We start from the raw sequence: 24,648 nt of genomic DNA on the forward strand, positions 1-24,648 counted from the left end.
TACTTTGGGGGCTTGTTATGTGAATTAAATATGGTAGTTTTTAAAATTATTTATTTATTTACTTTGGGCTTCGTTGCGTCTTCATTGCTGCACGCGGGCTTTCTCTAGTTGCAGTGAGCAGGGGCTACTCTTCATTGTGGTGCACGGGCCTCTCATTGCGGTGGCTCCTCTTGTTGCGGAGCACGGGCTCTAGGCGCACGGGCTTCAGTAGTCGTGGCCCTCAGGCTCTAGAGTGCAGGCTCAGAAATTGTGGCGCACAGGCTTAGTTGCTCCGTGGCACGTGGGATCTTCCTGGACCAAGGCTCGAACCCGTGTCCCCTGCATTGGCTGGCGGATTCTTAACCACTGGGCCACCAGGGAAGCCCCTAAATATGGTTTTATATATAAACTCTTATCTCAGTGTACAACATGTAGCAAAAGTTTGATAAACGGTGGCTGTGATTAGTTACCATGTGCATTAGATGACATCATGTGTGATAATATTATTTAGTGTCCACTATACTTTATAAAGCACTTTATTCTTATGGACACATTTAATCCTCCCAACAGGATTACAAAATGAGTGTTCATATCCCCATTTCAGAGATGAGAAAACTGAGGCTCAAAGATGTTATATATCCACTCACACAGACAGTGAGTGGTACAGCTACATTAAAACCTGACAGCCTGACTCCAGAGGCCATGGTTTCCCATCCCTGCACAGAGAGGGAAGCAACTGTATTGAAAGCACTTTCCTCCCCATGAGCAGTGACAGGTTGCACAAATCCAATCCTCATTGGAGGAAAGCTGAAGTCACTTTCCATCGTGAGCCACAATCAATGGGAGGGACAGTAGCTCTCCCAGAGCTACAGGTTGCCCCGGTAACCTGTCAGCCAAGCCTGACTCTGAGTGTAGAAATCCCACTTCAGCTTTAATCAGAGGCATGGTTCCATTTGGGAAATGAATCATGTAGAAATAAATTGCATTTCCTCCTGGTTTTTTATTTTCTTTTTAAAAATTATGGTCATTTCTACAAACTGAGGATATAAGTTATATAAATTAGGCCATGCAGACTACAGGAAGGTAAAAACTTGAAGAGGTCCCAGATCTGGTGTTCATGGACTAAAAATAGATGCCAGTTTCCCCTCTAGAGTTAAGAGCACACTGTTCCTTTGGGCCCTTGAGTATAAGTATGTTGTGTATCGTGAATGCTACCTTAACCTGAAAAAGACACCACAGGAGATGGGCTGGAGTTCACCCAGACAGTTTATCTGCCTTTCCTGTCTGTAAGATTAGATGATATTACGACTTAATCTTCACAGACAGAGCAGAGTACGTGTCCTATAATTAGCACTTGCCCACGTTGATTCCTAGGAGAGTGTGGAAAGATTTATTGAGTCCTCACTGAGCTGTTCTAGACACTGCTGCGTTCTACACCTCATTTGTATCACTTAGGATTCTGGGTGGCAAGCATCACAAACCCACCCTGGGCGGTTTAGGTAAGAAAGGAATTTAGTAAAGGGTAATGAAAAGCTTTCTGGAAAACCGGGGAACTGGGCTTGGCAAACTACTCAGTGATGAAGACACCCTTGCTGCCATGTCTGAGCCCAGACCTTCTGTTTACACAGCTGACACCACCAACACTGGGCCCTGGATGTTGCCTGCAGAACTGCAGTGTCCAATATGGTAGCCTCTTGACACATGTGGTTATTTACATTTAAATCAATTACAATTAAATAATATTTTAAATTCAGTTCCTCAGTGGAACTTGCCACATTTCAAGAGCTCAATTGCCATATATGGCTAGTGGCTCCCAGATTGGATAGCACAGTGTTGAGGGATTTCTACACATTAGCTACATTATATTTTAGAACATTTCTATCGTCACGGAAAGTTCCGTCAGTCAGATCTGCTGTAGAATGGCTGCCCCTGCTGCCCCTGGGAAGTTCAGTTGCCAGATCCTTTATGACTCCAGCTTGTACGTATCGATGGCTTCCAATTCAAAATCCAGGGTGGGTGTGTCTGATTGGTCACATGACTTGATCACATGCCTCAATCACATGCCCATGCCCTCATCACAAGGGAGTCTGGGAAGGTAGGTCTGACATTTTCTGGTTCTGTGGTGGAAAGATGGCTCTGATGTATCAGATGGAGAATTTCCCAAACATTCAGAGAAGGATCAGAGGCTGGGCAGCCAAAAGGAACAACAGCTCTCCACTCCATGATTTAATTCTTACCTCAGCCCCGTAGGCAGGGCTTGTTTTCCCATTTCACAGATGAGGAACCTGGGAAATGAAGTCACTTGAGTATCACATGACTTGGGTGTGAGTCAGGGCTGCCTTGACTCCAAAACCACTAACTTTTGCCCTCTGTCTATGTAGCAGAACAGAATAAACATTGCCCTGGGCCTTGGAGAGCAGCCTTCAGGTCTTCACCCTGCCAATATCCATTTATGGTTTATTTATCATTCATTGAATGCATGCTTGGTGTTTTGAGCAATGCAGGGATACACGAATCAGCCATGCCTACAGGGAGCTCACAGTCTGGAAGGAGGAACAAGACATGCACTGAAACCATCTGTCAAGTCTGGGTGTAAGAAGTGCTGTGCTGGGGAAGCAGCCACGTTGTCACCTTAAATAAGTCACCCCAAACCATTCTAGGCCTCTGCTTTCTAATTTCAGTAATAATGTGAATGTGAATGATTTTGTCTAATTCTTTTCAACTTTTTATTTCTATCAACTCCAAAAATACTCTTCATTATTTAGAAATAGGTTGCTTAATTTCCAAAGATTTGGAACCTTTCCAGATGTCTCTTTGTTATTGATTTCTAATTTAGTTCTCTTGTGATCAAAGAACAGATTCTGTTCTTTCCTTTTCAATTAGCTCATATTATTGTATGGCCCAGGGATGGTCTATCTTGACGAATGGTCCAGGTGCCCTTGAAAAGAATATGGATCTGCTGCTCTTGAGTGGAGTGTTTCATAAATGATAATTAGGTTAAGTTGGTTGATAGTGTTGTTCAAGTATCTTATTTCCTTACTAATTTCTTCTGTATTTGTTCTGTTGATTATTGAGAGAGGAGTATTGAAATATCAAATTTAAGTCAGTTTTTATATTTTCCCTTTTAGTCCTGTCAGTTTTTGCTTTAGATAAATTCAAACTTATTTATGAGGTACATACACATTTAGGCCTATTATGTCTTCTCAATGAATTGGCCCCTTACTCATTATGGAATATTCCTTGTCCTGAAGTCTACTTTGATAAAAACACAGACATTCTATCATTTTTGTGGTTAGTGTTACAGTCTATTTTAATCCATTCCTTTACTTTTAACCTACCTGTGTCTTTCTAGTCAAAGTGCGTTTGTATTGGGTTGGCCAAAAAGTTCGTTCGGGATCCATAAGCTGTTACAAAACCTGAACGAACTTTTTGGCCAACCCAAATAGGCTAGCTGGATTTTCTGTTTTATTCAGCTTGGCAGTCTGATTTTTGAGGGTCATTTAGACCATTTACATTCAATGTAATTATCATTAAGTCTACCATATTGCTGAGTTTTTTTTTTTTCTTTTTGTCACATCTTTTTTTCTTTTTGCCTGTTTTCCTGTTTATTTTTGATTGCTTGAATATATAGCTTTTGGTATTCCCTTTTTTTTTTTTTTTTTGTGGTACGCCGGCCTCTCACTGTTGTGGCCTCTCCCGCTGCGGAGCACAGGCTCTGGACGCGCAGGCTCAGCGGCCATGGCTCACGAGCCCAGCCGCTCCGCGGCATGTGGGATCCTCCCGGACTGGGGCACGAACCCGCGTCCCCTGCATCGGCAGGCAGACCCTCAACCACTGCGCCACCAGGGAAGCCCTGGTATTCCGTTTTTTATCTCCACTAGTGACTTGTTAGATATTCTTCTTTTGGGGAGAGGATGGTGTGCCATGGTTGCTGTAGGATTTATAACATGCGACTTTATCATTGTCTGCCATCGAATAATATGATGTTACTTCATACATATTGTGTTGCTGTAAGGTTTGTATGGAGAAGCAATACATATATACTTCACTGTACAAACCTTACAGCAACACACTATTTTTATTTAGCCTTTCCTAACCTTTGTGAAGTTGTTGTCATATGTTTTACTTTACATATGTTATAAACTCTACATCGCTTTTCTATTTCCTTAAATAGTCAATTATCTCTTAGAGAGAATTTTTAAATGAGAAAACTAAAGTCTTTTATATTTTCTAATTTACCGTTGCTACCTTCTTCGTTCCTTTGGCATATTCAAGTGCCCCATCTGGTATCATTTTCTTTTGGCCTGAAGAACTTCCTTTAATGTTTCTTGTAGTGTCAGTCTGCTCACAGCAAATTCTCTCAGTGTTTATATGTCTGAAAATGTCTTTATTTTGCCTTCATTTTTGAAGGTTATTTTGCTGGATATAGAATTCTAGGTTAACAGTTTGTTTTCTTTCAGCACTTTAAAGATGCTGTTCAACTTTTTAAAATTTTTGGTTTGTATTTTCCTCAGATGAAAAGTTGGTAGCCACTCTCATCTGTTCTCCCCTGTGCATAGTGTATCTTTTTGTTTTCTGATTGCTTTTAAGACTTTTTTCTTTATCATATCACAATTTGATTATGATATGTCATGGTGTGATATTCTTTGTGTTTTTCTGTTTGGGGTTCTGTTTGGACGTCTTGGGTCTGTAGGTTATAGTTTTTTTCTGTATTCAAATTTTTAAATTGAAGTGTAGTTTATTTGCAATGTTTTGCTGTGGGTTATAGTTTTTATACAGTATGGAAATTTTAAGATCATTATCTCTTCTGCCTTCCCCTTCTGAGTGACATTTCAGGCTTTGTACTGGTTTACTCTTTCAGCTACACCAGGAACTTTACTATAAATACATACCGAAGAGTGATTTTTCTTCTTGAAAAAAGTTAACGTGTTTTCCTTTAAAATGCCAACTGAAATCTCTGCTTGGTGATTTCCTGTGGCTGCTTATTTGTTGTTCCCGTCACAGTGGCTCCCTTATGTGTCTTTTCTTAAACTGCCAGTAATTGTGGACAATCTAGACAAGAAAGCAGAAAAAGGGTGGGAGTCCTGCTTTTGCCTCTTACCAGCCATTGGATTTGCTTCATGTGAAATGGATGCAATAAAGCCTTTTTCCATAAGTATTATGAGAGTTAAATGAGAACAGAGCTTATGAAAGTACTCTGTGAATCCTGTAAATTCATAGCCCATGGAGCCTTCTTCCAGGGGTGGGATGCAGCAATTTATATATCTGAAAGCACTCATCTCCTTCTTTTTCCTCACGTTCTTGTCTTTGTAGTTGTTTTTTCTCTTTCCACGAGTTAGGAGGAGAATGTTATCGCTTCCTGTTGAAATCCTCAAGGTCACTTGAGGAAATTTTGGGGGAAATTTTTTCCCTCTAGGTCCATTTGTCAAGGCAACAGCTGAAGCTGTGATTGATTACATATACCCTAGGACGTTAGGCAGTGCAAGGTTAGAAATAGCCACTGCTTTATGCTAAGCACCTTTCTTGCAGGGGGTTTCCACTGTTACAGTGAACATGCCTTGGCAGAGTTAGCGAGTGTCTGCACCAATAAGCAGGTTAAACAAAACTTCTGTTCAATAAAAGATTCTGTGAATGAGGGACTAAATAATGAAGTAAAAAGAAATCAGAATCTTTGCTGAGGGGACGGCCTTATTTCTGATGGTTGCTTAAGTTATCTCAACTTGTTTTAAACAAAAAGTTTATCTATCATCTTCAGAAAATGAACTCTCCAAAGCAACAAGTCCTGCAAAAGGAGATGGTGGATTTACTGAAGACACTATACGTTGACCTAAGTGTCCACATCATGCAACCCTTACAATCCAATCACAGCCCTCTTTTCTTCTCTTTTAAATGACTGACCCCAGGGACAATGCGAAGCGCCACCCCAGGGCCACTGGCCTGGCCTGGGGCTGGCCCCATAGAAAGTGTAAAGATGTCATCCAGATGATCAGTAGCAGCATCTTTTTAGATGATCAGGTTAGAAATCCAGGAGTCAGAAATCCAGAAATCCATAATTTCTCTGTCATCCCTCACATTCGATCAGCCATGAAGTCCATTCATTCTGCAGTTGACCCTTGAACAACGTGGGAGTTAATCCAAGTATAACTTATAGTAGGCCCTTCGTATCTGCAGTTCCTCCACATCCACAGGTTCAACCAACCACAGACTGTGTAGTCCTGTAGTACTTACTGCTGAAAAATGTCCACGTATAACTGGACCCATGCAGGCAGGGAAGAAGCACAGCCAAGGGGTCATCCTTTGCAGAGTCTGGATCTTGACTCTTCTGCTTACGGGCTGCATGACCTTGGGCAAGTTATTTAACCTCTTCAAGCTTCATTTCTTCATCTGTATAATGAGCTTTAACAATACTACCTAGCTCATAGGGTTTTCATAAGGATCAACGAGATGATCTGTGAAAAGCGCCCAGAAAATGGCACACACTCAGTAAACGTCAACTGCTAGTTAGACCATAAAGGTCTGTAATCAGTTATCACCATCCAGCATGGTATCTACTGCGTTATAGCTGTTGACTTTGCTGCCTGTCTCTTTCACGCAAATGTGAGCTCCTGGTGAGTAAGCATATTGTCTGTTTTTATACCCAGCTTCAAGAACAGTGCCAAGCACATGGTAGGTCTCAATAAATATTTGTTGAACAAATAAATGACTTAATATCTACCTAAAATTCAGCTACGAGGAACAGAATATTTCATCCACTGCTCTAGACACTTGAAAAATTTCCGCAGATATTAAGCTAGATCAGAAAGCGTAAGCATCTGTAAGAATAGTACTACTTAGCATTTATCGATCCCTTACTATGTACCTAGAACTGTGCTAAGCATGTAAGTAATGCATTGAATCACAGAGAGGTTAGGAAATGTGCCCAAGATCACACAGTTAAAATGCAGCTGCACCACTCACATGGGCTCCAGAATGTTCTTTTATCTGGATCTGCTTTGTGTGAGACTGTGAGACTGTGGGGAGGGACCATGGAGGAAGCAGCCGTGTGAATCCCATCATTTTGACTAAAGTAAGGATGCTGTTGAGAAGGCCAAAGAAGACATTTCATTCTGCTTTTGATATTTCCCTGCAACTGAGGGTGTAGTTGGCTTTTTGATTTATAGAACCATGAGAATTTTGTCAGTAATGAGCATTCTGTTTTCTTATTTGACACTACAAAACTTGAAGCCAGGGGTTTACTCTGCCCCCACCTCCCCACCCCCAGTATATATTCGACTTTGTGGTGTGAATTTAGCACCTGTTTTCTTTGGACTTTCTCATGTATTTCTAATTTATGTTTTCTTTTTTTTTTTTTTTTTTTGCGGTACGCGGGCCTCTCACTGTTGTGGCCTCTCCCGTTGTGGAGCACAGGCTCTGGACACGCAGGCTCAGCAGCCATGGCTCACGGGCCCAGCCGCTCCGCGGCATGTGGGATCTTCCCGGACTGGGGCATGAACCCATGTCCCCTGCATCAGCAGGCGGACTCTCAACCACTGCGCCACCAGGGAAGCCCTAATTTATGTTTTCTTATAGTAGTTTATGACTCTTGTGAGTTTCTTTGAACCCCTTTGGGAATAAGGCAGGGTGTGTCCTGTCCATGTTTTCGTGGCTTGTGTGGTTAACTCTTCCATTCATCATTTAGGAAGTAGAAGCACAGTTGGAGGAAGTGAAGAAGAAATCAGAAAATGAAATAAAGCATCTGCAAGAAGAGAAAGAGGCCCTAAGTGTGAAGCTCCAGAATTCACTGCTTGAGGTAAGTCCCGAATAAAAGCTGTTCTTGGAATGATAGTTCTGGGCTCCAGGAATTTTTGATGAACTGAGATGCTAGGAATCTTGGGAAGCTTCCCTGACCTCCTTACATTTAGCATCCTTGGAAGGAAGAACAAGACTTCATCCTGACAGGAAGGCTGTCTCAGGGGCATGAATTCAGCTGCAGATAACAGAGAGCCTGATTTATAGAGGCTTAACAAAGAGGCACTTAATGTCACACATAAAAGAGGGAGGCAGGAGGCTGCTGGTGTTGATTCTGTGGCTAAATGATATCAGGCCTGGAAAATCTGCAAACATCTTGGTCCTGCCCTCTCCCCACCCCCGGCTGTGTTATCAGTGTCCTGGGCATTAGATACTTCTGCCTTCCTGGGCTCTTTTCTTTATCAAAAAGAATTTAAAATTATAATTTGTAACTGCACTGTCATAAAGGTGAATATGGCCAGGCTGCAGTTTTTTCTTCTGATTCTGAAAGAAATGAAAATATGTTCATGGCCCCTAAATGCATCATAGGTTCCTAGCACTGCACGTAGGAGAAGTTGGCTCAGATTCCCCTTGGCTGTGAGAACGACTGTCACTGTACCAGTTGTCATGCCCCAAGTTAAAGCAGGAAAGAAGGAGGGGCAGGGATGACCAGGCCTGCACATTTCATCAGGAAAACAAAAGCATACGCAGAAACCCCCAGCTGACTCCTACTCCCATTGGTAATATCTGTGCCACGTGGCCAGCCTGGGAAAGCAAGGATTTAGCCGTCAGGCCTCCCTGGTGGAGGCAGGCAAGGAGAGCAGGGTAAGGAATGGATGTAAACCAACTGAACAGTGGAGTTTTCTTCTTGGGCCCACTCGTCCAAACCACCCAGGGACCAAGTTCAAAGTTTAAAGGCGCTGTGGACAGTGTTACTATGGAGAAGAACTTGCCGCTGACGGACCCCTATTCATCCTTCAGTGCCCTTAACACTGTGCTGGAATTCCCTGGGCAGAGTTTATTGCTGTAAGTTCTCTGCGGTAGTACCTACCTCATACTAATTGTTAGGAGAATTAAAAGAGTTAATACTGTAAAATGCTTAGGTCTGTGCCTGGCACAGAGCAAACACACCATTAATGATGCTCTTATATATTGTACATGTGTCTACTGAATGTTGTTGTGATTGTAAACATGCATCTGTCTGCTCCATAAGGTGACAGCTCCTTGAAGGCAGGGACGATATTTTATGATCTTACCATCTTGCTCTCAGTCTGTCCCATCTCCCCACTTTACACCTGAGGAGCTGCCTGAGGAGCATTAGTTTTAGCCACATCTGAGGTTCCTTTATGGTTATTGACCTTGTTCTTCTCAAAGTCTAGAGCAGGGAAACCAGACCGTTTAATTGACACTCTACAATTAGTTGGTTAATAATAATCATAATTAAGGCTTTATAATTTAATAGCAGCTTTTAGCCACTCTTCTCTCATATTATCTGTATAATTCTTAAATATTGTTCCTTTTCTTTACCAACTAACTTTGTAAAAACGAAATAGGGTGGCCTTCCAGGAATGGTATGAAAACTAATGGAAACCATGCTACAGCCCTGGTATAGTTATGTGGATGTGAATAATTTAAAGAGAAGTGTGGAATATTGTAAACCTGCCAGGCTCATCTTCTTCTGGAGAGACGAAGCAACTAGCTAATTAGAAATGGCCTCTCTAGAAGCGTGTCTGGGATTTGTCTAGTGGGGCACAGTCCCCAGAACTGATTGACCCAAGGGAATGGGTCCCAGATTAATGACCACAGCCGGGTGATAGGACTTTGTTTCATTGCTGAATGTTTCTATTCTTCTGTTTTAGGTTTTAAGGCTGGAAGAATTTATCCAGCAGAATAATGTACGTCCCCCGAGAGGCAATGAACGGCCCCAAGAATTGGACTGCCAGCAAGGCAACATTTTAGAGACCCAGGTAACCTCTAGCTTTTTCTGCTTTAATTAAGGATATTTTTCTTCTTCTTTTCAGCACTTTGGTGTCCCCAGTGACACATGCTGGCATTAATGGGCTCTTTTATTTCCCCCCTTAGAGCTGCCAAAATGCCTGAAATAAAAAATCATTATAAAATCAATTTGCAAAAACCACGACGAAAATAGAGTTCTGAGTAATTATCCACGTGGTTTGAAAAAGAACAGGGCTTGTCAGATGACTCTTCTCTCCCTCTCTGGTTGCAGCCTGGCTGGCAGATCAAGGGGCACTGGACTAGAGTGGGGTCTTTGGTTCTGCCCAGCAAGAAGCATAACAGTAATCATAACTCCTCCTCGAGTGCATGTTGAGAAGCTTGGGTTGTTTCACCATGAAACTCGGCTCTCATCCGACCCTCCTGGGTCTAGACCGTGATCCCTCCATGAGCTTAGTTCTAGAGAGAAGTACAGACCCCTCCTACATAGAGTTGCAGGAGGAACCTTGATGAGTATCAATTTCACTTGATTCAACTCAACATGCACGTTATTCTTTCATTCTGCAGTCATCTGTGAAATACATAACAAGTGCCAGCCTCTGAGCTACATGCTACACGGGAGAAAAATATATAAACAAATAGCTTTAACGCAATGTGGACATTTAGTAATAGAATTAAACATCGGGTGCTGTGTTTTCTATTAGGCAACTGTTATGTACTTTACAGGTATAGTTTAAGTTAATTTATTTATTTATTTTATACAGCAGGTTCTTATTAGTTTTTTATTTTATACATATTGGTGTATATATGTTGTCAATCCCAATCTCCTGATTCATCCTACCACCATCACCCCCGCCCCACCACTTTCCCTCATTGGTGTCCATACATTTGTTCTCTACATCTGTGTCTCTATTTCTGCCCTGCAAACCAGTTCACCTATACCATTTTTCTAGGTTCCACATATATGCGTTAATATACAATATTTGTTTTTCTCCTTCTGACTTACTTCACTCTGTATGACAGTCTCTAGGTCCATCCACGTCTCTACAAATGACCCAGTTTTGTTCCTTTTTATGGCTAATGTTTCCACTGTATATATGTACTAACAACTTCTTTATCCATTCCTCTGTTGATGGGCATTTAGGTTGCTTCCATGACCTGGCTATCATAAATAGAGCTGCAATGAACATTGGGGTGCATGTGTCTTTTTGAATTACGGTTTTCTCTGGGTATATGCCCAGTAGTGGGATTGCTGTGTCATATGGTAATTCTATTTTTAGTTTTTTAAGGAACCTCCATACTGTTCTCCATAGTGTCTGTATCAATTTACATTCCCACCAACAGTGCAAGAGGGTTCCCTTTTCTCCACACCCTCTCCAGCATCTGTTGTTTGCAGATTTTCTGATGATGCCCATTCTAACTGGTGTGAGGTGATACCTCATGGTAGTTTTGATTTACATTTCTCTAATAATTAGTGATGATGAGCAGCTTTTCGTGTGCCTCTTGGCCATCTGTATGTCTTCTTTGGAGAAATGTCTATTTAGGTCTTCTGCCCATTTTTGGATTGGGTTGTTTGTTTTTTTAATATTGAGCTGCATGAGCTGTTTATATATTTTGGAGATTAATCCTTTGTCCATTGATTTGTTTGCAAATATTTTCTCCCATTCTGAGGGTTATCTTTTCGTCTTGTTTATAATTTCCTTTGCTGTGCAAAAGCTTTGAAGTTTCATTAGGTCCCATTTGTTTATTTTTGTTTTTATTTCCATTACTGTGGGAGGTGGGTCAAAAAAGATCTTGCTGTGATTTATGTCACAGAGTGTTCTTCCTATGTTTTTCTGTAAGCGTTTTATAGCGTCTGGTCTTACATTTAGGCCTTTGATCTATTTTGAGTTTATTTTTGTGTATGGTGTTAGGGAGTGTTCTAATTTCATTCTTCTACATGTAGCTGTCCAGTTTTCCCAGCACCATTTATTGAAGAGACTTTCTTTTCTCCATTGAATATCCTTGCTTCCTTTGTCATAGATTAGTTGACCATAGGTGCGTGGGTTTATCTCTGGACTTTCTATCTTGTTTCATTGATCTATATTTCTGTTTTCATGCCAGTACCATATTGTCTGGTTTACTGTAGCTTTGTAGTATACTCTGAAGTCAGGGAGTCTGATTCCTCCAGCTCCGTTTTTTTCCCCTCAAGATTGCATTGGCTATTCAGGGTCTTTTGTGTCTCCATACAAATTTTAAGATTTTTTGTTCTGCTTCTGTAAAAACTGCCATTGGTAATTTGATAGTGATTGCATTGAATCTTTAGATTGCTTTGGGTAGTATAGTCATTTTCACAATATTGATTCTTCCAGTCCAAGAACATGGTATATCTCTCCATCTGTTTGTGTCATCTTTGGTTTCTTTCATCAGTGTCTTATACTTTTCTGAGTACAGGTTTTTTACCTCCTTAGGTAGGTTTATTCCTAAGTATTTTATTCTTTTTATTGCAGTGGTGAATGGGATTGTTTCCTTAATTTCTCTTTCTGATCTTTCATTGTTAGTGTATAGGAATGCAAGAGATTTCTGTACATTAATTTTGTATCCTGAAACTTTACCAAATTCATTGATAAGCTCTCGTAGTTTTCTGGTGGCATCTTTAGGATTATCTTTATATAATATCATGTCATCTGCAAACAGTGACAGTTTTACTTCTTCTTTTCCAATTTGGATTCCTTTTATTTCTTTTTCTTCTGTGATTGCTGTGGCTAGGACTTCCAAAACTATGTTGAATAATAGTGGCGAGAGTGGACATCCTTGTTTTGTTCCTGATCTTAGAGGAAATGCTTTCAGTTTTTCACCATTGAGAATGATGTTTGCTATGGGTTTGCTGTATATGGCCTTTATTATGTTGAGGTAGGTTCCCTCTGTGTCCACTTTCTGGAGAGTTTTTATGATAAATGGGTGTTGAATTTAGTCAAAGGCTTTTTCTGCAGCTATTGAGATGATCATATGGTTTTTATTCTTCTATTTGTTAATATGGTGTATCACATTGATTGATTTGCGTATATTGAAGAATCCTTGCATCCCTGGGATAAATCGCACTTGATCATGGTGTATGATCCTTTTAATGTGTTGTTGGATTCTGTGTGCTAGTATTTTCTTGAGGATTTTTGCATCTATATTAATCAGTAATATTGGTCTGTAATTTTCTTTTTTTGTAGTATCTTTTTCCGGTTTTGATATCAGGGTGATGGTGGCCTCATAGAATGAGTTTGGAAGTGTTCCTTCCTTTGCAGTTTTTTGGAAGAGTTTGAGAAGGATGGCTGTTAGCTCTTCTCTAAATGTCTGAGAGAATTCACCTGTGAAGCCATCTGGTCCTGGACTTTTGTTTGTTGGAAGATTTTTAATCACAGTTTCAATTTCATTACTTGTGGTTGGTCTGTTCATATTTTCTGTTTCTTCCTGGTTCAATCTTGGAAGGTTATACCTTTCCAAGAATTTGTCTATTTCTTCCAGGTTGTCCATTTTATTGGCATAGAGTTGCTTGTAGTAGTCTCTTATGATGCTTTGTATTTCTGTGCTGTCCATTGTAACTTCTCCTTTTTCATTTCTAATTTTATTGATTTGAGTCCTCTCCCTCTTTTTCTTGATGAGTCTGGCTAAAGGTTTATCAATTTTGTTTATCTTCTCAAAGAACCAGCTTTTCGTTTTATTGATCTTTGCTATTATTTTCTTTGTTTCTATTTCATTTATTTCTGCTCTGATCTTTATGATTTCTTTCCTTCTGCTAACTTTGGGTTTTGTTTTTTCTTCTTTCTCTAGTTCCTTTAGGTGTAAGTTTAGATTGTTTATTTGAGATTTTTCTTGTTTCTTGAGGTAGGATTGTATTGCTATAAATTTCCCTCTTAAACTGCTTTTGCTGCATCCCATAGGTTTTGGATCGTCGTGTTTTTGTTGTCATTTGTCTCTAGGTATTTTTTGATTTCCTCTTTGATTTCTTTGGTGATCTCTTGGTTATTTAGTAATGTATTGTTTAGCCTCTGTGTGTGTGTGTTTTTTTTATGTTTCTTTCCCCCTGTAATTGATTTCTAATCTCATAGCATTGTGCTCGGAAAAGATGCTTGATATGATTTCAGTTTTCTTAAATTTACCAAGGCTTGATTTGTTGACCCAAGATGTGATCTATCGTGGAGAATGTTCTGTGTGCACTTGAGAAGAAAGTGTAATCTGCTGGTTTTGGATGGAATGTCCCATATATATCAGTTAAATATATCTGGTCTATTGTGTCATTTAAAGTTTGTGTTTTCTTATTAATTTTCTGTCTGGATGATCTGTCCATTGGTGTAAGTGAGGTGTTAAAGTCCCCCACTATTATTGTGTTACTGTCTATTTCCTCTTTTATAGCTGTTGGCATTTGCCTTATGTATTGAGATGCTCCTATGTTGGGTGTATATATATTTAGAATTGTTACATCTTCTTCTTGGATTGATCCCTTGGTCATTATGTGGTGTCCTTGCTTGTCTCTTGTAACATTCTTTATTTTAAAGTCATTTTATCTGATATGAGTATTGCTACTCCAGCTTTCTTTAGAGTTCCATTTGCATGGAATATCTTTTTCCATCCCCTCACTTTCAGTCTGTATGTGTCCCTAGGTCTGAAGTGGGTCTCTTGTAGATAGCATATATTTGGGTCTTGTTTTTATATCCATTCAGCAAGCCTGTGTCTTTTGGTTGGAGCATTTAATCCATTCACATTTAAGGTAATTATCGATATGTATGTTCCTATTACCATTCTTAATTGTTTTCAGTTTGTTTTTGTAGGTCCTTTGCTTCTCTTGTGTTTCCCGCCTAGAGAAGGTCCTTTAGCATTTGTTGTAGAGCTGGTTTGGTGGTGCTGAATTCTCTTAGCTTTTGCTTGTCTCTAAAGCTTTTGATTTCTCCATCAAATCTGAATGAGATCCTTGCCAGGTAGAGTAATCTTGGTTGTAGTTTCTTCCCTTTCATCACTTTAAATATATTGTGCCACTCCCTTCTGGCTTGTAGAGTTTTTGCTAAGAAATCAGCTGTTAACCTTATGGGAGTTCCCTTGTATGTTATTTGTCATCTTTCCATTGTTGCTTTTAATAATTTTTCTTTGTCTTTAATTCTTGTCAGTTAGATTACTATGTGTCTCTCCTTGGGTTTATCCTGCCTGGGACTCTCTGTGCTTCCTGGACTTAGGTGGCTATTTCCTTTCCCATGTTAGGGAAGTTTTTGACTATAATCTCTTCAAATATTTTGTCAGGTCCCTTCTCTCTCTCTTCTCCTTCTGGGATCCCTATAATGTGAATGTTGGTGCGTTTAATGTTCTCCCAGAGGTCTCTTAGGCTGTCTTCATTTCTTTTCATCCTTTTTTCTTTATTCTGTTCTGTGGCAGTGAATTCCACCATTCTGTCTTCCAGATCACCTATCCGTTCTTCTGCCTCAGTTATTCTGCTATTGATTCCTTCTAGTGTATTTTTCATTGCATTTATTGTATTGTTCATCTCTGTTTATTTAATTCTTCTAGGTATTTGTTCTTTAATTCTTCTAGGTCTTTGTTAAACATTTCTTGTATCTTCTCGATCTTTGCCTCCATTCTTTTTCCAAGGTCCTGGACCATCTTCACTATCATTATTCTGAATTCTTTTTCTGGAAGGTTGCCTATCTCCACTTCATTTAATTGTTTTTCTGGGGTTTTATCTTGTTCCTTCATCTGGTACATAGTCCTCTGCCTTTTCATTTTATCTGTCTTTCTGTGAACATGGTTTTCGTTCCACAGGCTGCTGGATTGTAGTTCTTCTTGCTTCTGCTGTCTGCCCTCTGGTGGATGAGGTTATCTAAGAGGCTTGTGCAAGTTTCCTGCTGGGAGGGACTGGTGGTGGGTAGAACTGGGTGTTGCTCTGGTGGGTAGAGCTCAGTAAAACTTTAATCCGCTTGTCTGTTGACAAGTGGAGCTGAGTTCCCTCCCTGTTGGTTGTTTGGCCTGAGGGGACCCAGCACTGGAGCCTACCCGGGCTCTTTGGTGGGGCCAATGGTGGACTCTGGGAGGGCTCATGCCAATCAGTACTTCCCAGAACTTCTGCTGCCAGTGTCCTTGTCCCTGCGGTGAGCCACAGCCACCTCCCGCCTCTGCAGGAGACTCTCCAACACTAGCAGGTAGGTTTGGTTCAGTCTCCTATGGGGTCACTGCTCCTTCCCCCTGGGTCCTGATGCACACACTACTTTGTGTGTACCCTCCAAGAGTGGAGTCTCTCTTTCCCCCAGTCCTGTCCAAGTCCTGAAATCAAATCCTATTAGCCTTCAAAGTCTGATTCTCGGGGAATTCCTCCTCCCATTGCCAGACCCCCAGGTTGGGGAGCCTGACGTGGGGCTCAGAACCTTCACTCCAGTGGGTGGACTTCTGTGGTATAATTGTTCTCCAGTTTGTGAGTCACCCACCCAGCGGTTATGGGATTTGATTTTATTGTGATGGCGCCCTTCCTACTGTCTCACTGCAGCTTCTCCTTTGTCTTTGGATGTGGAGTATCTTTTTTGGTGAGTTCCAGTATCTTACTGTTGATGATTGTTCAGCAGTTAGTTGTGATTCCGGTGCTCTTGCAAGAGGGAGAGAGCACACGTCCTTCTGCTCCGCCATCTTGAACCAATCTCCTAGTCTGTTCTTTTAAACTGAGTTTTCTTTTCAAAAAGATAACCTACCTACAAAGCGCAGAATTCATAAGGTGCATAAAGGTATACAGTGAAAAGCGTGCCCCCTCCCCCAGTTCCCTGTCTTATCTTGTTTTACCCCTTCTTGTATCTCCTTTCATATGGTGCATATGCAGGCATCATTATGAATATATTATTTTCTTCTGAAAATGTTAGAATTCTCTCCTTCACTCTGCTTTTTTCTAAACTTAAATTTTTATAGCTTGGTGATTGTAACACAGCAGTACACTTCCATATCAACTTCATTTTTTTTTTAAAAAGAGCAACTGTCTAGTGTTCCCTTGAACAGAAAAACTGTAATACATGTACCTTTTCCCTTATGATGAATTTTTTGGTTTGTTTCTAATTTTTCACTATAGATAATACTTAAATGGATAACACTGTAGAGGGATACAGTGTAGCATAGTGGTTAAGCGAGCTGTCCCCTGAACCTGACGCCTGGTTTCTTACTGGCTAAAGAATCTTGGACAATTGATTTAAAGTCTCTTTGCTTGAGCTTCTTCGCCTGTAAAATGGGTCTGATGATAGTACCTACCTCCCAGGGTTTTTGTGAGGACTAAAGGAATTAATATATAAGCAGTGATGAAAACAGCACCCAGCACGTGTAAATGCTCAGTAGGTGCTAACTCTTACCATCGTAGCATTTGCTGGGTCCAGCGGTATGAGTGGCTTTAACTTTGATAGATTTGCTGCATTGCCTTCCATCAAGGTTGTCAGTGTACCCCCACGGCAGCACGTGCAAGTGCCTGTTTCCCCACAACCTTGCCAACACAGCAGGTTACACAACTTTCTGAACTTGATCAATCAGAGAACATTTGTAATTTAATTCAGATATTTTTGGCAAGCCAACTCTATATCAGCCAAGCGAGTCAAACCTTTGCTGAGGCCCTGGAGGTGCAAAGTCCAGGCTCACGCAGAAGGTGTGTGAGCAGCACACTGCAGTGTGGTGAACCCTGTACCCACGTGGGACGCGACAAAAGTTGTTCTTTGCTGTTTTGCCAAAGCATTTCAGTGAGCCAAGAGAGATATAAATAATAAGGCCAACTGAGGGCAGACTTTTCACTCCACCCACAGGATATGAAGAGGGAGGATTGCCAACCCTGGGTATGGCTCTGTCCCCATCATAGACAGCTGAGACTCCACTGAGCCGTTTGTCCTGGTCTCTGATGTCTAGTCTCCTTGATTCTCTTAGGTTCACAATGTTCTTCATTGGTTTTCAGAAAGCCATGTCAGTCTTGGTAATTCTAAAGGAAACTTTTTTTCTGGAAGTTTCTGATGCCTGGGTCACAGTGAACCGGGGGCAGAGAAGGGGCAAAGTTTTCATAGATCCCTGCCTGCACCATCTCCAGAAGAAAAAGGAGAGTCATTTGTGGTCATTATCAGTCAAGTCATTTCGCCTCAACAAGTATTTATGAGTGCTATCACTGTGCAAGGCACAGGGCTGGATGCCGGGGTGAGTGAGGCCCAGTCCTGGTCCTTGGAGAGCTCCATTTCAAATGCAGGAAGTAAATATTATGTAATTATCTCTCTGAGATCAGTTTCCTCACTACTCCTAGTGGCAAACATAGATCAAGTACCAATAATGTAGTGCAGTACACAGTCCCACAACAACCCTATGAGGCAAGTGTTATTTATTTATTTATTTTTTAATTTGGCCCGTGCCGGGTCTTAGTTGTGGCACGTGGGATCTTTGCATGCGGGATCTTCGTTGCGGCATGCGAACTCTTAGTTGCGGCATGTGGGATCTAGTTCCCTGATCAGGGATCAAACCCGGGCCCCCTGCACTGGGAGTGCAGAGTCTTAGCCACTGGTCCACCAGGGAAGTCCCAAGGCAAGTGTTATTATTATCCTTGCTTTACAGATAGGGAGACTGAGGCCCAAAGAGCAGCACCAGGGCCCAAACCACGATTCCATACCGCTTCTCATTAGTAACGTGGCAGTGATAGTCCCTGCCCTCCACCCCTCCAGAGACTTGTAATGAACAGAAGCAAGCACATGAAGGCACTTTTCAAAACTGTTATAGAGTCTATAAATGTAAGGTGACTTTGTAGTATCTATTACAGTCCCCTGTAATCATTTCAGCAAAACCCCATTGCATTAGGTGTTCTATTTTAAGATGTACGTAATGCTACCTTTGAAAGATTGTCAAATGAACTTGAGAATGACTTTCAATATTTCCTTCCAGGAGATTTCCTGGGCATGGGTATTCCTTTAAAATAGAAACAATCTAGGTGAGGTTCATTGCCTAGAAGATGAAAGATGAAGACCTAATGTGAACGTGGGTTTAAAATAACCAGCCATTTGCTTGGGGGGAGTTGGGAGGAGGCTTTTGCCGTGGATGGTTGGAGGAGAAGCAGAGTTATTTATTTTTCTGTGCACACTTTAACAATGGAGAGAGCCCTGGGCAGAACCTGAGAAATGCCTGATGGGGAACCCAAGAGTGTGAATTAGGGGCAATTAACTCAGGATACACCGAGAGTGGCTCAGGGTTGGTCCTGGGAGGAACTCACTGGGACCGCAAGCAGACAAACAGAAAAGGGAGGTTGGAGAGTCCGCTCCATTTGGAATTCAGAGAAATGAGTATTGGCGGGCTTGAAAGTGCTCTTTCAGCCAACTGTTCATTTCCATGGTCAAGTCCGTTTGAGGAATATTCAGATGGCATCCCAGCTCCTTTTGAATGATGCACTTTGACCCAAGACACCAAGTACAGAAGGAGGGTGGGTGAAGGAAGGGGATGTTTTTGCCATTTATATGGTCTGTTGGTCCCCTCTGCTGAACCATTAGTTTGTTGAAATCAAGAACTGTATCTCATTAATCTTTATCCTTCCAGCACTTAACATACCTGAATGAGGCAGCTGTTTACACTTCCTTGTACATTAACTGATCCATGACATGACAACTGAATGAATGGGACTGAGGGTGCCATTCTGAGTTAGATTAGGAACACCTTCAAAAATTAACCTTGGCCAGAGGATGATTTAGAAGAACACTGGGGTCCTTCAGTTACTTGCGGGGAGGGGGAGGATTCATCTCCCTTTTGGGAGGAAGGATGCTCTTGTCTCTGGTGTCATGGGGGCTGGAAACAACTGAACAGAAACAGAAAAGATTACCGAGTTTACCTCCCTGTTGATTTGGGAAACAGCCTTCATCTCTCAGGTTGATTTTGAGTGTCTCTTTTTAGATACTTCTCAGCAGCACTTTTGTACCACCCAGTTTGAACTCACCCAGTTAGGCCCTGACACTGGCAGCTGGCGATCATGCTAACGGCATAGCCAAGTGCCAGTGCAGTCACGTGGAATGACACGAATGGTAGTGGGACGACCCAGGAGTCCAGTCCTGTGCTGTTCTCCAGTGGCTGTGTGACCTGAGACAAGTCGCTAGACTTCTCTGATTTTAGATCCTGCTCTCTAACACAAGGATGGGGGTGTCTTTCCTGCCCACCTCACTGAGTTGCAGGCATCCATGAGTTAATGTATGGAAATGGATGAATGCTATGTAGTGGGGGGCTGGTGTAGCCATCCGAGTGCATCATCAGCCTTTTTAAGCATTTTCCATCCTCTCCTGTTTCTGGACTTCTGCCCAGGATATATCAGTGGTCGATAAGGTAGCCCAGAAATTATATCCTGCACATTCTCTTTCATGGTCTTCACAGTGGCTCAGAGTACATTTGAACTTCTTTTTCATCTCCATAATAACTGTCGTGAGATATTTGCCAATTATTCATGTTGCTTTAAGTTCCTTCTCCCTCTTTCCTTGATCAGTCTTACTACACGTTTGATGTGTCTTTTCAAAAAGCCAGCTTTCAGATATGTTGGTCAGATCTGTCTTTTTCTACGTCATTAATTTTGTCTTTCACACCTCTTTCCTTCTACTTACTTCAGGTTTATGTTATCCTTTATCTAACTTCTTAAATGTTCTCTAATAAATACATTTAAGGCTATGAATTTCCCTCTAAGTACATATCTTTAGCTGTATCCCAGAGTTTTGAAGTTTGTCTCATTTTTAAACCTACTTTCTTATTGTTTTCTAATTTTATTGCATTGTCATTAGATAATATGGTCTGTAGAATGTCAACACTCTGAACTATGTTGAGATTTGCTTTGTAGCCTGCTGTGGGGTCAGTTTTTTTTAATGTTTCCTATGTGAGAGCAAAGAAGTAGTCTCAGTTTGGTTGTTAAAGTTTATATATTTAAATTCTAGTTCTGTGATATATTCACTGTATGACCTAGGGCAAGGTACATGTCCTCTCCGGCTTCAGTTTCATCACCTTTAAAATGGAATGATTCACACCTCAGAGAGTTGAGGGCCTGGTGCACACTAAGCATCATATACACATCAGCAGTGATTACTATTCTTTTTTAGCTATTAGGCTTAGCTTCTTAATCTTGTTCAAATCTTGCATATCCTAGCTCATTTTGTGTACCTGATGTATGAGTCTCTGAGAGGCATGCATTAAAATCTCCCACTATAAATTTGCTTATTTCTCCCTGCATTTCTGTACATTTTGCCTTATGTTTTCAGTCTCTGTTGTTAGGTGTCTACAATTTCATTATTAGAGCTTTTTAGTGAATGATTCCTTTTACCAGGGTAGAGATGTTCATGTTGAATTGAGCCAATTCTTTTTTTTTTTTTGCTGTACATGGGCCTCTCACTGTTGTGGCCTTTCCCGTTGTGGAGCACAGGCTCCGGACGCACAGGCTCAGCGGCCATGGCTCACGGGCCCAGCTGCTCCGCGGCATGTGGGGTCTTCCCGGACCGGGGCACGAACCTGCGTCCCCTGCATCGGCAGGCGGACCCTCAACCATTGCGCCACCAGGGAAGCCCAAGCCAATTCCTATTTATTGTGATTACTGGTACCATTTAGATTGTTTTGGCCACATATTTTGTGCTTTCTTTTTACTAAAATTTCCTTGTAACCTTCCATTTTCCTTTTGAAACCTGGACCTAATTAACTTTGGTCATCATGTATGTATTTATAGTGTAGTATTATGCTATTCTGATTTTTTGTTGTTCCATATTTACTGTGCAATTTTCCCCACATTATACAGAACATGTGTTTATAACAGTTGTCTCACAAAGCTCTTTTGCTTAGATTATGATCTTTGCTTCTGGGCTTTATAAGAATTGGAGAGCTCCAAGATAATTCAATGCCCAAAATACCTGAAAGTACAAGGCAAAGGTGGTCCTTTTAGCCTCAGGTCCACGTGGAGGTTGTAAGCTGGTCAGTGACATCATTTTTGAAAGTGCACAACAATGAACCAGACTCACTGGGTCCTGCACCTAGAGCATGTCAACCAGTTAGACTTCAGTGTCCAGTTACAAACACTGAAGAGAGAGGATTCAGGCAATGGAAAATGGCCATGCTGAATGTTCTTAGTTACTGGCTGTAGGACTTATAACAATTTGAAAACTATATCTGGGATTACTTTTACCCTCATTTATCTTCCAGGATGGGAGAGAGAGAACACTTCTATAACTAATACAAAGCAGAAAAACGTTTGTCTGTTTCATTTATTGCTGTGTCCTGGAACAGTGCCTGGAACGTAGTAAATGACCACTAAATATTGTGAACAAATTATGGTACCAAAATAATTGTTATGGGAACTTTGAGAAGAAAGAGGGTAATTGCAGCAAAAGAGATTGTGAAGGCTTCATGGAGGAAGTGACAGTTGAGTAGAGCTTTGAAGGATAAATGGGGTCTGGAGATTAAAGAGTGTGCATCAGTTAGGGTTTGACCAGAGGAACAAATTACTAGAAATGATATAGAATATGGAATTCCTTTTGGGAAATAACCTGACATAATTGTGGGAGCCAGCTAAATACTTTATGTTCAACTGTTGCTCCGGAATCTGGTGTGGGGCTTAAAGTGGACCTGAAGCAGGGCAGGCAGCCAGAAGGAAAGAAGGACAGATGTAGAATGGGGAAGACCAAGGGCGAATGCAACCCTGGAACTGAGCTGGAACAGTGTCAGTTTCTGAGGCTGACGAAGCTCCAGCTTTGGTGATACGTGTGACCTGTGGGAGAGTCTGGCATCCTTCATCGTAGAGTCAAACATGCCCTTGGCCCAGGACACGGAGAAGCCTAGGGATGGTCCAGCAGGAGGCAGAAGAGCTGAGAGCTCCCAAACTGCCCGGTCCACCAAGCTGAGCCAGCAGATTGGTGACGGTGCGCGTGAGCTCCAGCCACCCCTGGCGCTCTGCATCAGGCATCCAGAGGCTTAGAAAGATAAAGCCTGCTGCTTTGTGCTCATCTTCCAGACCTTGCACAAAGTCAGCTGGCCCAGAGTATGCAGGGAAGGGAATCCTGGGAAATGTAGCTCTGACTTAACTACGTTGGCTCAGAACACATCACCCGCAAAGGGAAGACAAGGGCTTAGGTAGAATGGCTGTGGAGGCAGAATGGCCCCTTAGCCTCTAACAAGCTGTGCTGCTGGGCACTCTGGACAGGTCCTCCGAGCAGGGGTGGACAGTCACTTCCCAAATGCCCCGCCACCCTGATTCTTCGGAGGGGTCCAACATGGGATCAAGATTTTGTCCTACTTAGAGACACCACAAAGTTCTCAGAACTTAAGAATTATGAAGGCACTAAGGGCTCCTGAGCAGAGCTGGAAGACACCCAAAGTTTGGGCCACAGCCATCCCTACACCCACACCTTCCAGCCGCGTGCCTTGCAGATTTCTCACGAGAAGTGCAGTTAGTCCCAGCTGTTGCCCCCAGGGGACGTGATGGGAGCGTGGGGTGAGTGTGGGAGAAAATGGTCCTCCTGCTGTCCTAGAGTGGCCCATGAGTTATTTGGGTTTATTTATGTCATGTTTACCGAGCGTAACCACGTGCCACACACTGTCCTCAGAACCAGGAAAACAATGGTGAAACAGAGCAGAGTCCCTGCCCTCATGGGGCTTACCTTCCAGTGAGGGAACCAGAATAAAAAAGTAGACAATTAACGTCACCGGAAAACAAACAGTGAGGTCGTACAGCAAGGTGGGAAAAAGAAAGTGAGAGGGGGTGTTATTTTAGAGAAAGGTAGTCAGAGAATAATCCTGGGGAATGTTATTTTGAGTACTTACTGTGTAGCTAATACTGTTCCAAGGATGTTACATTCGTTTACATTTACATGCATTTAATCCTCACGACAACCTAAGTAATTTTCCGAAAGTTACATCATCAATAAGAAGAACTGGGATTTAAACATAGGCAGTCTGCTGCCAGAGCCCAAGCTTTAAACAAGGGAAAGATTCTTGGTGGTGGTGACTGAAGTGAGGAAGCACATAAATATCACAGGGTAGAGCATTGCAGGCAGCGGAAACAACCAGTGCAAAGGCCCTGTAGCAGGTGCGTGCTTGTCGTTTGGAGGAAGTGAGACCAAGTGTTCAGTTCTGGACGTGTGACAGTTTTGAGAAGCTTATTAAGCATCCAAGAGATATCTGGAGGGCAGTTGGATATACAAGTCCAGACTTTAGGGGGAAACTTGGAAATAGAGATAAATTTGTTTGTCATCAGTATCCATGGAATTAGATGAGACACTAGGGAGTGAGAGAGAAAAGAGAAGTCCAAGGACTGAGGTCTAGGGCAGGGGAGGAGGAGGTTTTAGCAGAGGAGACCGAAAAGGAGCAGCTGCAAGAGAGGCGGAAACCCAGGAGAGGGGGCTGCATGGAGGAGGGAGTGATCAGATATTTCCAATTCTGCAGAGAGGTCCCGTTAGCTGAGGCCCGAGGAGTGACCATTGGATTTGGCAACATGGAGGTCATCATTGGCCTTGACACTGGTGGCCTTTCATAGACATTAGAGTACACGGAAGGCAACCAAAGCAGTTTCATTCTGTGTCAAGTGGGGAGGGGAGCCCAAGGCCCCATCTTCCAGCCTCAGCTTTGTCCCTCTCACCCCCGAGGGCATCTCCCAGGGTTGGAGCACAGTTTGAAAACCACAGATGTCACCAACCCCTTTGTTTTACAGCTGATGAAGCTCAGGTCCAGAAAAAACAGACAAGACAGGCTCAAGGCCAGGCACATAGTTAGCAGGAAGCCCAGGTTGCAATTTATTATTATTTAATGAGATTTCTCAACAAAGAAATCTGTCCTAGCCTGTCTTACCCTGTTTTCCATGGACAGCGGTTACTGTAACAAGTAGAAGAATCAAAATAAGAAAGTCTTCACCTTTCTATCTCTGCAGAAAGGGGAAATGATAACAGACAAATTCAACCTCATAGAAAATTCCGAAGCCTCATTATTACCTCATGGTTTCCATAT

General features: G+C 42.0%; 1 protein-coding gene across 2 annotated transcripts in view; it reads left to right on the forward strand.

Moving 5' to 3' along the window:
* FAM184B (family with sequence similarity 184 member B) overlaps positions 1–24,648 on the forward strand; it is a 114,311-nt gene that overhangs the window by 52,626 nt on the left and 37,037 nt on the right. For both annotated transcript variants that reach the window (XM_082652778.1, XM_082652779.1), the window contains exons 6-7: positions 7,658–7,768; positions 9,606–9,713. In XM_082652778.1, the coding sequence (XP_082508904.1) occupies positions 7,658–7,768; positions 9,606–9,713 (219 nt within the window). The remainder of the gene's footprint in view (positions 1–7,657; positions 7,769–9,605; positions 9,714–24,648) is intronic.

This window comes from Grampus griseus (assembly GCF_964374135.1).
Source record: "Grampus griseus genome assembly, chromosome: 4".
NCBI classification, from domain to species: Eukaryota; Metazoa; Chordata; class Mammalia; order Artiodactyla; family Delphinidae; genus Grampus; species Grampus griseus.